Source organism: Coregonus clupeaformis, unplaced genomic scaffold, assembly GCF_020615455.1.
Source record: "Coregonus clupeaformis isolate EN_2021a unplaced genomic scaffold, ASM2061545v1 scaf0066, whole genome shotgun sequence".
Classification (NCBI taxonomy): Eukaryota; Metazoa; Chordata; class Actinopteri; order Salmoniformes; family Salmonidae; genus Coregonus; species Coregonus clupeaformis.
The window spans coordinates 173,473-186,150 of NW_025533521.1; the positions used below are offsets into that span (position 1 = coordinate 173,473).

A 12,678-nucleotide genomic window follows, 5' to 3' on the forward strand; every position below is an offset into this window, starting at 1 on the left:
CTAATCTATGGATTTCACATGAATGGGGTGCAGCCATGGGTTGGCCTGGGAGGGCATAGGCCCACTCACTAGGGAGCCAGGCCCACCCACTGGGGAGCCAGGCCCAGCCAATCAGAATGAGTTTTTCCCCACAAAAGGTTTTTATTACAGACAGAAATACTCCTGTTTCATCAGCTGTTTGGATGGCTGGTCTCAGACGATCCCGCAGATGAAGAAGCCGGATGTGCAGGTCATGGGCTGGCGTAGTTACACGTGGTCTGCAGTTGTGAGGCCGGTTGGACGTACTGCCAAATTCTCTAAAACGACGTATGAGGCGGCTTATGGTAGAGAAATGAACATTAAATTCTCTAGCAACAGCTCTGGTGGACATTCCTGCAGTCAGCATGTCAATTGCACGCTCCCTCAAAACTTGAGACATCTTTGGCATTGTGTTGTTTGACAAAACTGCACATTTTAGAGTGGCCTTTTATTGTCCCCAGCACAAGGTGCGCATGTGTAATGATCATGCTGTTTAATCAGCTTCTTGATATGCCCCACCTGTCAGGTAGATGGATTATCTTGGCAAAGGAGAAATGTTTACTAACAGGAATGTAAACAAATTTGTGCACAACATTTGAGAAATAAGGTTTTTGTGCTTATGGAACATTTCTGGGATCTTTTATTTCAGCTCGTGAAACATGGGACCAATACTTTACATGTTGCGTTCACATTTTTGTTCAGTATAGAACCCTTTCCACATGGGGTTCTACCTGGAACCAAAAAGGGTTCTCCTATAGGGACAGCCGAAGAACCCTTTTTTCTAAGAGTGTAATCAGAATATTCAAAGTTGTTGAAAGTGTATAGCACCAGTTGCAATGGCAAAATCAAACCCCTCCAGTGAGTTATCACTTAACAACATCAAAACAACAAGATATGACGACCATTTGTTGTGGGATATGCAAAACACTTTTTTTGTATAACAAAAGCATTGCTACTAAAGGTCTGGGTTTCTGTAGTCTTTTTGTAAATGAACTTATAGTAGCTTTACCAAAGTTTCTCCTCCACATCCAAACAAAGACAGACTGAAATGTGTTATACGAAAGAAAAGACACACTCCATCATATGAACTATGACCTTTCAACATGGAAGATAGTCTGGGTATTGTAGTTGCCACAATGATCCTGGATCCTGTGCTGTCCAACTGTTTCCTTTACAGTTTTGTGAAGTCTCCTGTATCCTACCAAGTTTAGAGATGCATTCCAACGCTCATACGGGTGTCGTTCTCCTGTTCACACCCTCCTTCAGATCTTTCTGGAAGCAGTTGTGGACCTGCAGGAAGCTTGTGTCACGCTCTGGACTACAGTACCCAGCTATCCCACTTTTCATAGAGTCCCTACTGAGGGCGTACATGGAGATCCCACCCATGGGCATCCCAAAGCTTGCTCCACTTCCTACGCCTGCTCCCCCTCCTCCTCCCATCTTCACCCCAACGGGTGAGGTCTCTCGGGACGGGTCGGTGGAGCGGGAACTAGAACGGGAGCGTCGCCGCCGGTAACGGTAACTAGGGATACGGGAGTAGGGCGAGCTGGACGAGGTGGTCTTGATGAACTCACGCCTCGCCCGGCACCGCGTTTCCTTGTTCTTCTCGATGTAGATGTTGACAGCGAGAACGCCGACGGACTCGGCCACGATGAAGGACAGAGCTCCGAAGTAGAAAGACCAGCCGTATCCATAGCTGGCCTTATTGTCCTCGTCCTTCTTGTCGCTGGGGTCACCGGCATTACTGGAGATGTAGACGATGATGCCGATGATGTTGCTTAGACCTGAGGAGATACATAGAGAAAGAGGTAGAACTGAGAGGTGGACTTGTAGGGCTTTGCCCATATAGTAGCTTAGTGTTTTCAAAAATCTATACAGTATATGTAAACATAAATTAGTGGGTAATGTCAACTCAAAGGCAATGCTAAATATGCAGGGATTCGCCATTGCAATATTGTCAATAGCTGTGTGATGCCACCTACCTGCAGCCACAAACAGGATGCCGGCGCTGAGCAGGATGTTGTTCCTATTGCTGTAGATCCTCCCAGCCCCGGCACACAGTCCTCCCAGCAACAACAAGATGTTGCTCAGAATTGGGAAGAGGCTGGAGGCCCGCACTATACCTGTGTAGTACATAGCAGTTAGGATGGTTAGCATGTTTACAATGTTAGCATGACTACAACATTAGTATGTTTAGGATGATTAGCATGTTTACAGCATTAGCACATTTAGCATCGTCACTAACTCACTATCTGTGCATTTTCTGGTGTCAATCCATTATGGATGTACAGAGAAGTGTGCACCATTTTGGCTGCTATTGCATTACATGCATGTAGCCAACACATGTAAAGGACTAGAACATTTTAGCATCGTCACTAACACACAGTTTTGAAGTTTATTTTTTAAAAGTTAAATAAAACTATGACACAAGCCCTTTTTTCTTAGTTCTATAAAAATGACAGCATCGTTTTATACATTTATTTTTGTAAGAGTGTTGCCAATACACAGCAGGCAGAGTGCTAGCAGCGGTTAGCACACCCTCTATCAGTCATACTGGAGACACCCTCTGCTTACTCACACCACTCTTAAACACAGTTCTCAGTGGTGTAAAGTACTTAAGTAGTACTTTAAAGCATTTTTACTTAAGTCGTTTTTTGGGGTATCTGTACTTTACTATTTATATTTGGACAACATTTACTCCACTACATTCCTAAAGAAAATAACGTACTTTTTACTCCATTGATTTTCCCTGACACCCAAAAGTACTCGTTACATTTTGAATGCTTAGCAAAACAGGGAACTAGTCCAATTCACACACTTATCAAGAGAAAATCCCTGGTCATCCCTTCTGCATCTGATCTGGCGGACTCCCTAACTTATGTAAATTATGTCAATGTTGGAGTGTGCGCCTGTCTATCTGTAAAAAAAATAGTTTGCTTAATATAAGGAATTTGAAATTATTTATACATTTACTTTTGATACTTAAGTATATTTAAAACCAAATACTTTTAGACTTTTACTCAAGTAGTATTTTACTGGGTGACTTTCACTTTTACTTGAGTCATTTTCTATTTACGTAACTTTACTTTTACTCAAGTATGAAAATTGGGTAATTTCTTCACCACTGATGGCTCTATATCAACCCAGGACTTATGCCATCACAGTCTGTCTCTACATAGCTCCAATTACTCTCATGACATCATGCTGTTATGGGCCAGGGCCAAGAGAGTTATGACAGATAAAGCACCCCATGTCCACTGGCTACCATTGAGTATCTATGGGCAACCATTGAGTATCTATGGGCAACCATTGAGTATCTATGGGCATTGTGTGCTTTACACACGATGACAAAGGATGAAAAGACATCCGGATGTGATGGCGGGAGACAAGCACTTACGTAAGATGTATTCCGAGCTGTCTGTGTCATAGTTGTTATCTTCTGGGAAGTGATTGATCCGAAGACAGCTTCCTTTGTAGATTCCTGTGGAGTCAAAAGAACCACAGAAAGTCTGTTATAAAACAGTGCACACTTCACAGAGAAGGGTCGAGAAGTGGATTCCAGCTCATGCAGGTTAGTGGACATTTGAAACATGGCTAATGATTTTTTATATATATACACTACCAGTTAAAACTTTGGACACACTGTCACGATCGTTGTAAGAGGCAGACCAAGGCGCAGCGTGATAGGCGTACATCTTTTAATGAGTACTTTCCAACATGAACAAAACGATACGTGAAGTCTAAAGGTTCACCAACACAAACCTATACAGAACAAGATCCCACAATCAACTGTGCAAAACAGGCTGCCTAAGTATGGTTCCCAATCAGAGACAACGAGAATCAGCTGCCTCTGATTGGGAACCACCCTGGCCAACATAGAAAACACGAGCTAGAACAAAAAACGTAGAAACTACAACATAGACACTACACACCCTGGCTCAACTTTTAAGAGTCCCCAGAGCCAGGGCGTGACACACACCTACTAATTCAAGGGTTTTTCTTTATTTTTACATTTTTTTTTACATTGTAGAATAATAGTGAAGACATCAAAACTATGAAATAACACATATGGAATCATGTAGTAAACAAAAAAGTGTTAAACAAATCAAAATATATTTTATATTTGAGATTCTTCAAATAGCCACCCTTTGCCTTGATGACATTTTTGCACACTCTTGGCATTCTCTCAGCCAGCTTCACCTGGAATGCTTTTCCAACAGTCTTGAAGGAGTTCCCACATAAGCTGAGCACTTGTTGTCCTTTACTCTGCGGTCCGACTCATCCCAAACCATCTCAATTGGATTGAGGTCAGGGGATTGTGGAGGCCAGGTCATCTGATGCAGCACTCCATCACTCTCTGTCTTGGTAAAGTAGCCCTTACACAGCCTGGATGTGTGTTGGGTCATTGTCCTGTTGAAAAACAAATTATAGTCCCACTAAGCCCAAACCAGATGGGATGGTGTAGCGCTGTAGAATGCTCTGGTAGCCATGCTGGTTAAGTGTGCCTTGAATTCTAAATAAATCACAGACAGTCTCACAAAGACTCGGCGGTTGGAACCAATAATCTCCAATGTGGACTCCAGACCAAAGGAGACATTTCCACCGGTCTAATGTCCATTGCTCGTGTTTCTTGGCCCAAGCAGGTCTCTTCTTATTATTGGTGTCCTTTAGTAGTGGTTTCTTTTCAGCAATTCGACCATGAAGGCCTGATTCACACAGTCCCCTCTGAACAGTTGATGTTGAGATGTGTCTGTTACTTGAACACTGTGAAGCATTTATTGGGCTGCAATTTCTGAGGCTGGTAACTCTAATGAACGTATCCTCTGCAGCAGAGGTAACTCTGGGTCTTCCATTCCTGTGGTGGTCCTCATGAGAGCCAGTTTCATCATTGCACTTGATGGTTTTTGCGACTGCACTTGAAGAAACTTTCAAAGTTCTTGAAATGTTCCGCATTGACTGACCTTCATGTCTTAAAGTACTGATGTTCTTGCCATAATATGGACTTGGTCTTTTACCAAATAGGGCTATCTTCTGTATACCCCCCTCCACCTATCTTGTCAAAACACAACTGACTGACTCAAACACATTAAGAAGGAAAGAAATTCCACAAATTAACTTTTAACAAGGCACACCTGTTCATTGAAATGCATTCCAGGTGACTACCTCATGAAGCTGGTTGAGAGAATGCCAAGAGTGTGCAAAGCTGTCATCAAGGCAAAGGGTGGCTATTTGAAAAATCTCAAATATAAAATCAATTTTGATTTGTTTAACAATTCTTTGGTTACTACATGATTCCATATGTGTTATTTCATAGTTTTGATGTCTTCACTATTATTCTACAATGTAGAAAATAGTAAAAATAAAGAAAAACCCTGGAATGAGTAGGTGTTTCCAAACTTTTGACTGGTACTGTATGTGTTAACTCCAATAGAGCATAGATTCAGATTGTTTAATAGTCACATGTACAGGGTTGCAGGTGTGACTGCAAGGTACAGTGAAAAACTTAGGCTTCGAACTCCAACATGCAGGGGAGCAGCAGGATAAATAATGTCCATAGGGGGCGTAGCAGGTAAGGTAAGTGAGAGTTGAGAGAACACTATACAACAACACTATACTAATTCAACAATGGTTGTACATGAACAATGTCTGCACATTAGAAAAATATATTATGCCTCATGACATGTCACAGTGGAAGTGAAGCTAAAATGGTTCACAATACTCAATGCACTTCTGTGTTGAGCTGTAAAGGCACTCACTAAGTCTTAGAGATTGCATATTTACCGTACATTGGGGTTGCTTAATTGTCATAATTAAAAATGACAATACAAATTGATTGCCAAACAAGAGATGCCTATTATAATGCTGATTATTTTGTTGTTACCCCACTGATTTCCATACAAAACAAATAATTTAACCTGTGAATTATTCATTTATTTAAAAGGATTGTCAATCTGCAAGGGACATTTTCTATCACTGCTAGGAAATTAGGTATTCTAGCGGTTAGAGTGTACACAGTTAGACAGTCTATTTTCAATATACACATCCCACCACTAGGGGCAGCAGTGGCCAGGCTAGGTCATTTAAAGTGCCAACAGGGTTAAGAAAGAGTAATTGCTCACAGGCAGGGGTTGGAACCTGCCTGTTCCAACCTGCAGTCTTATGGCTTGGGGGTAGAAGCTGTAAAATTAACATTATTAACTGGTTCCCATGCTTTTAAAATAACGGTTCGGTTCTGTTCCGGCACAGTATATATCACTTTCGTTCCCGGTTCTGATTCTGTTACTACAAATGTATTTTCTGGTTTTCTGTTCTGAACCGGTTCCAACCCTTGCTTACAGGTAGGTGCAAGTTATTGACAGTAAATGGTGGAGTGAGAGGTAAATTGAGTAGCCTCCCATCCCGGAAGCATTTTCCTGTGTTTGCTTGGACACTTTTCATTTGATATGCCCGTGTGTGAATTTAAGTATGCTCCCTCTAATTCTCTCTCTCTCCCTCTCTCCTTCCCCCCCAGGAGGACCTGAGCCCTAGGACCATGCCTCAGGACTACCTGGCCTGATGACTCCTGGCTGTCCCCAGTCCACCTGGTCATGCTGCTGCTCCAGTTTCAACTGTTCTGCCTGCGGTTAGGGAACCCTGACCTGTTCACCGGACATGCTACCTTGTCCCGGACCTGCTGTTTTTGACTCTTTCTCTCTCTCTACCGCACCTGCTGTCTCGACCTCTGAATGCTCGGCTATAAAAAGCCAACTGACATTTACATTTACATTTTAAATGTAAATTTACTCCTGAGGTACTGACCTGTTACGCCCTCTACAACCACTGTGATTATTATTTGACCCTGCGGGTCATCTATGAACATTGAATCATCTTGAAGAACAATATGGCCTTAAATGGCCATGTACTCCTATAATCTCCACCCGGCACAGTCAGAAGAGGACTGGCCAACCCTCAGAGCCTGGTTCCTCTCCAGGTTTCTTCCTAGGTTCCTGCCTTTCTAGGGAGTTTTTCCTAGCCACCATGCTTCTACATCTGCATTGCTTGCTGTTTGGGGTTTTAGGCTGGGTTTCTGTATAGCATTTTGTGACATCTGCTGATGTAAAAAGGGCTTTATAAATACATTTGATTGATTGATTGTTTCTTTTCATGAACATTGATAACCTGCTTGGCCTGGTGGACCAAGCTTACCCTGGACCCTGCCGAGTACACTGTCTGCCATAAGGACACATGCATTGCTTAACTGACTTCTCACGTGAAATGAACACATTTATATCAGATTATGGACAATTTAGGTAGACCTAGGACCCCTAGACGTAGCGAGCTTAGTTTCACCCCCATATTTGAAACCAACTGAGGACAGGAACGTCAGTCTGCACACCCACAAAAGAGTTCTGATGTTTTTCAGCCCTAAGGCACCTTCCATTCAAAGAGTTTGACTCTTGGTTAAGAAAATGTTCTCTGCACTTTTAAGAGAATAAAACATGGGGATGACATGAATATTGAAACGTTTCTCACTTTCCACTGAAATTGCTGCCTCACCCAGAGGTTGGGAACTCAAGTCAAGTATGCGAATGAACAGGGACTTACTTCACGCTCTGACTTAATTCACTCCAAAACAGATATCAATCATTTATGAGAGACGATAGTTATGTAAACATGTCTTTTAAGTGGTTTATTGGTCTGTGTGTGGTGATTCTATTTCTATGATTGGTATCTCCAAGACACTGCTGATTGTTATTCTTCCCCTCTAATCAGGAACTGATTCAGGACACCAGGTGAGTGGAATCTATGGCCAATCAGTGACTTTAATTGGCTACCCGGACTACTGCATTGACACTTTTTTGCACTGACTCTATGCACACTCACTGGAATCTACCCCCACATTCACACATACTTACACTGACACTCCAACACACACTACATATGCTCACACAAACAAAACACACTCTCCACATACGCTGCTGCTACTCTGTTTATTATCTATCCTGATTGCCTATTCACTTTTACCCCTACCTACAGTACATATTACCTCAACTACCTCATACCCCAGCACATTGACTCGATACCGGTACTCCTTGTATATAGCATCATTATTGTTATACTGTTACTATTTTATATTTTTATTAGCTAATTTTCGTACTTTTTAACTGCGTTGTTGGGAAAGGGTTCGTAAGTAAGCATTTTGCGGTAAAGTCTACACCTGTTGCATTCCGCGCATGTGACAAATTACATTTTATTTTAAACAATCAAAACTAGTACCATGGAAAAGGGAAACTAGCAGTAGTCTTGGACCTGCAGGCTCTGAGGTGAGTACCCCCAATAGCAGTCATGCCATAAATGTAAACTTTTAAAGACAATTTCCCTGATGTTCATAGATGTGACATTGACAGTAAACAATGTGGATGTCAGCTCAGGTGTAAATTACATTTAAAAGTAAAGTGCAATGCGTTTGTTGACAATGTGTCTTTGATTGAATCCCGGCCAAGCTGATCTCAAATTGCTGAGAGAGAGAGAGAGAGAGAGAGAGAGAGAGAGAGAGAGAGAGAGAGAGAGAGAGAGAGAGAGAGAGAGAGAGAGAGAGAGAGAGAGAGAGAGAGAGAGAGAGAGAGAGAGAGAGAGAGAGAGAGAGAGAGAGAGAGAGAGAGAGAGAGAGAGAGAGAGAGAGAGAGAGAGAGAGACTCTTTCTCCCCTGTCTGTCGGTCGACACAAGTTACCAGAGTCATAAACCCTTCTATTTCTCTTCTTAAAATGTGATCTTGAATCTAACAATAACCTTAACCTCACTGCTAACATTATGCCTAATCTTAAATTAAGACCAGAACTCAATTTTTACAATATAGCCAATTTTGACTTTGTGGCTGTGGTAACTAGTGGACACCCAGTCTGTTTGCTTGCGACACAACAGTGCATCCTTTATTACTCAGCATAGCTTTGCCATGGCAACCTCCTCCTGGTGCCCAAGAAGCACATTTCATGCCTACATCTCAGAGGAGCCCTTTCACATTTTACTAATGCATTCATACAGGGACTGGTGCGCGTGCTCATGCATATACAAAAAACACAACACAATGTTTTAAAACCTCAAAAATGTGTTTTGCTAGCTATAAACAGTCTCTCACAAACCCCCTTTTGCTTATTACAAACATCATTCAACAGTTACCTCACAGAACAAAACAACCAACAAGACCCATGCATCTTCCTCATGATCATCAAGAAGTATTTCTTATTCAGTCTGGCAAGCAACAATAGCTATTCAAAATCAAAAGCCATTCAATAACACAAAGAAAGAACTCATCTGAAAGAGAGATTGATAGTCATTCAACAGGTGTCTATCCACTAAGAAGGAACTAAGACCCCTCCCACTTTGTCGCTCTCTCTCACTATTAAGTGCGTCATCTCGTCTCGCGTCGACATAGAGAGAAACGCAGGAGGGAAGCGCTGGTTAAGTGGGAGTTCTTGTTTGATTTTAAGGCGAGTTGGGAACAAGACTCAAGTCGTTCCGTGCACGTCTTAAAAGCCTCCCTTGTGCTCTCCCGCAGCGAAGAACATTTTGTTTTACAAGGCACTAAATAAAGAGCTTTCCATTTGGAACACTTCGTTAAAGAGGAGAGCAGTGTGAGGCCAATTTAGTAAGTTATAGTCGGCTACATATATGTTATGTCATGATAGGGGTTGGATAAAAGGTATGGAAAAGTACAAAGGGTGGAGAAATGGAAAGAGGATTTTGGGTAATGTTGACACTTGACATTGTGTTGCCTAGCTGTGAACATGCATGGAATAGCAATGAGGGAGAATTTTATTTTTTGTCAAACTTGGCTTCTCGCACTCTCTCTCTTGCTCTCTCTCTCTCGTTCTGTGTGTGTGTGTGTGTGTGTTAGTATTCTTCTTTGCCACTGAATAATGTAACTTATCAGTCTGTAGCTTGTAATTCATGCTGTTACTCAAAACATATTGACTGTGGAAGTTGAAATGGTCTTCTCCAGTGGCGTTAATATTCTCTCAAGGGAGTCATCGCTTTCCGCTGCGCTTTGTGAATACACGTTTCAGCACCACGCACAATGGACAGCACCAAACCAGCAGGCTCGATTTCTAGCAACTTCATGCGCACTTGATTCGACTTTGAAGAAACGCGTTTTACTCAATGCTTCACTTGCTAGCCTACAGAAGAAATAACGCCAAGTAACATTTACCTAACAAATCGCTTTTGTATCATATAGCAAGGTTTGATAAGGAAAATGTTAAGTGAAAGTGTCCATCTTTCCCCTGGCCAATTTACTTAAGTGCACTTCAGTTCGCTTGCAGTTCGCTGGAGAACAATCTATTAATCTCAACACTAGCTACAGCGGTTAGCTGCTGCATATTTATTAACGTAGTTGATTTAGCCAGTGACGCAAGTAATATGGAAGAGCTGGCTAGTGGCTACTTCAATTGAGAAGAGTAAATGACTGGGGTTTGGTGGGGAAAAGTAGAGATCCAACATCGATTAATTATCCATTATGTCATTTAGATGCTATATTGATCTGGATGTGATACCACTTAACGGATTGATCGTATTGATTAAGATGTATCGATAGATACAATGCTCAGCACCTGCCTCAAATGGGTAGACAATATAAATTAAGTTGACTGAATCTTTCATTGCTGTGCAACTCTCTTAGCAAAGTAACTTATCTATTCGTTCCATCTCTTGTTGGTGAAAAACATACACTTAGAAACGTATTTGCAGATAGCTCTATTTCTAAATCTCACTCATGTTTCCATAGCAATTTCTTAGGTGTAGTTGCCAAGCAACAGCATCACATACACTGAACTGGATGGACAAAGAACCACCGTTTGGAGAAGTGCATCTAAAAAGTCTGAAGTTGAACTCGTAGTTTTGCACTCCTAAAAGAAAGCCATTGATTATAAACGGGTTGAGTAGGCTATGAATTAGTTTTATTGCACACTTCCATACAGCCGTGCATTATGCATGTACAGTATATGGTAACAAGGCCACGTCATATCCGAAGCAAAAATATCAAGTAGGCCTACTACATTGCATTACGCACAGGGATACATAATGGTATAACGCGCCCACAATCACTGAGTTTACGTGTACGAGTAGCCTACACCTCCAGCTGCGCTTCGCGTTCTATCAAACGCTCTAACAACTTTTCACTCTGTGCATGGACAGTTTATTTCAGTGTAGACAAAAAGGTTTTGTCACCTAAGTGATTCCTCAAACGCCCCCAACACACAAAGTCGTATCATAATACACTATACTAACTAAAAACTGGTGCCACAAACTAAACATGTGCTACTTTTACGCACTTTAATTATTCATTTATCAGATACTTTCCTGTATTAACCAAATGCAAAAACCTCAAAAGAATACACCAGAAAGCTGACAAAGTACCTTCTATACAACAAATCCGCCACAGCCCGGAGTGCGTCAGGTCGCCTCTAGTTTTCTTGGGTTGCATGTCGTCCGTGGTGACATTGGTGGCGTTACATATGTACGCCCGAGAATAGAGCCAGTAGTCGGTCCCAATAGCTATTGTCATCAGACTGAAAGCTGTAAAAGCGCCCACGATGGTCAGCAGTATCTGACACCCACGGTCACACCACGCCATGACGCCTCATAATAATCCACAACCGCTACAAACAAACTAAAGAGGCGCGTGCTCTATCCATATGGCGAATTGGTGCGGCAGAATATGACTATCATTGTCGTTTTTCTCTAGAACTTTCATGTAAACTTCAACTGGTGTGCTTCTTAATGGTTAAGTTCTGTTGATTTTTCCTTTTCACGCTTCTCACGGATTTAATTCCCCAAAATTCACATCGCAGAAGTCGTTGATTCCTCCACAGGTTGAATTTTATTAACTTGCACGTTTTCTTGATGTTCCCACCCAAGAATGGAATGGTGTTTTTCGATGAGCGAATTGCTTTGGCTACTCAATTGATTTGCCAAAGAGCGCAACATCTTCTACCAAGACCACACCTTATATTCAGCTGACCAATGAGCGACTACAATGATGGGTCTCGAGTCGAGGCATCAGAAAGATACAACATAACAACTAATATCTAATAAGGCAAACCCCCATATCCCATTGAGGGGGAAAAAATGAAAATATACTGAACAGAAATATAAACGCAACAATTTCTAAGATTTTACTGAGTTACAGTTCATATAAGGAAATCAGTCAATATAAATAAATGAAATAGAACCTAATCTATGAATTTCACATGACTGGGAATATAGATATACATCTGTTGGTCATAGATACCTTTTATAAAAGGTAGGGGTGTGGATCAGAAAACCAGTTAGTATCTGGTGTGTCCACCATTTGCCTCACACAGCACAACACATCTCCTTCGCATAAAGTTGATCAATGTTGTCCCACTCCTCTTCAAGGCCTGTGCGAAGTTGCTGGATATCGGCGGGACCTGGAACATGCTGTCGTACACTTCGATCCAGAGCATCCCTAACATGCTCAATGGGTGACATGTCTGGTGAGTACGCAGGCCATGGAAGAACTGGGACATTTTCAGCTTCCAGGAATTGTGTACAGATCCTTGTGACATGGGGCCGTGCATTATCATGCTGAAACATGAGGTGATGGAGGCGGATTAATTGCACTACAATGGGCCTCAGGATTTCATCACGTTATCTCTGTGCAT

The 12,678-nt window shown here is 41.9% G+C and overlaps 1 protein-coding gene across 1 annotated transcript; it reads right to left on the minus strand.

The window, feature by feature from the left end:
* Positions 1–742: 742 nt before the first annotated feature.
* LOC123483295 (voltage-dependent calcium channel gamma-4 subunit-like) lies at positions 743–11,943 on the minus strand. Its single transcript, XM_045212972.1, has 4 exons — positions 11,411–11,943; positions 3,416–3,499; positions 2,001–2,141; positions 743–1,802 (listed from the first exon to the last, which is right to left on the minus strand). The coding sequence occupies exons 1-4, from the start codon at positions 11,625–11,627 to the stop codon at positions 1,246–1,248; spliced, it is 999 nt and encodes a 332-aa protein (XP_045068907.1). The 5' UTR covers positions 11,628–11,943; the 3' UTR covers positions 743–1,245.
* Positions 11,944–12,678: the final 735 nt, after the last annotated feature.

Excerpts from the sequence above, each read along its gene's own strand:
- LOC123483295 (XM_045212972.1), bottom strand. The coding sequence starts at position 11,627 with ATGGCGTGGTGTGACCGTGGGTGTCAGATACTGCTGACCATCGTGGGC. Across the intron at positions 2,142-3,415 it reads CAGCTCGGAATACATCTTAC|GTATAGTGCGGGCCTCCAGC; the intron begins GTAAGTGCTTGT and ends TGTACTACACAG. Across the intron at positions 1,803-2,000 it reads CATCCTGTTTGTGGCTGCAG|GTCTAAGCAACATCATCGGC; the intron begins GTAGGTGGCATC and ends GTATCTCCTCAG.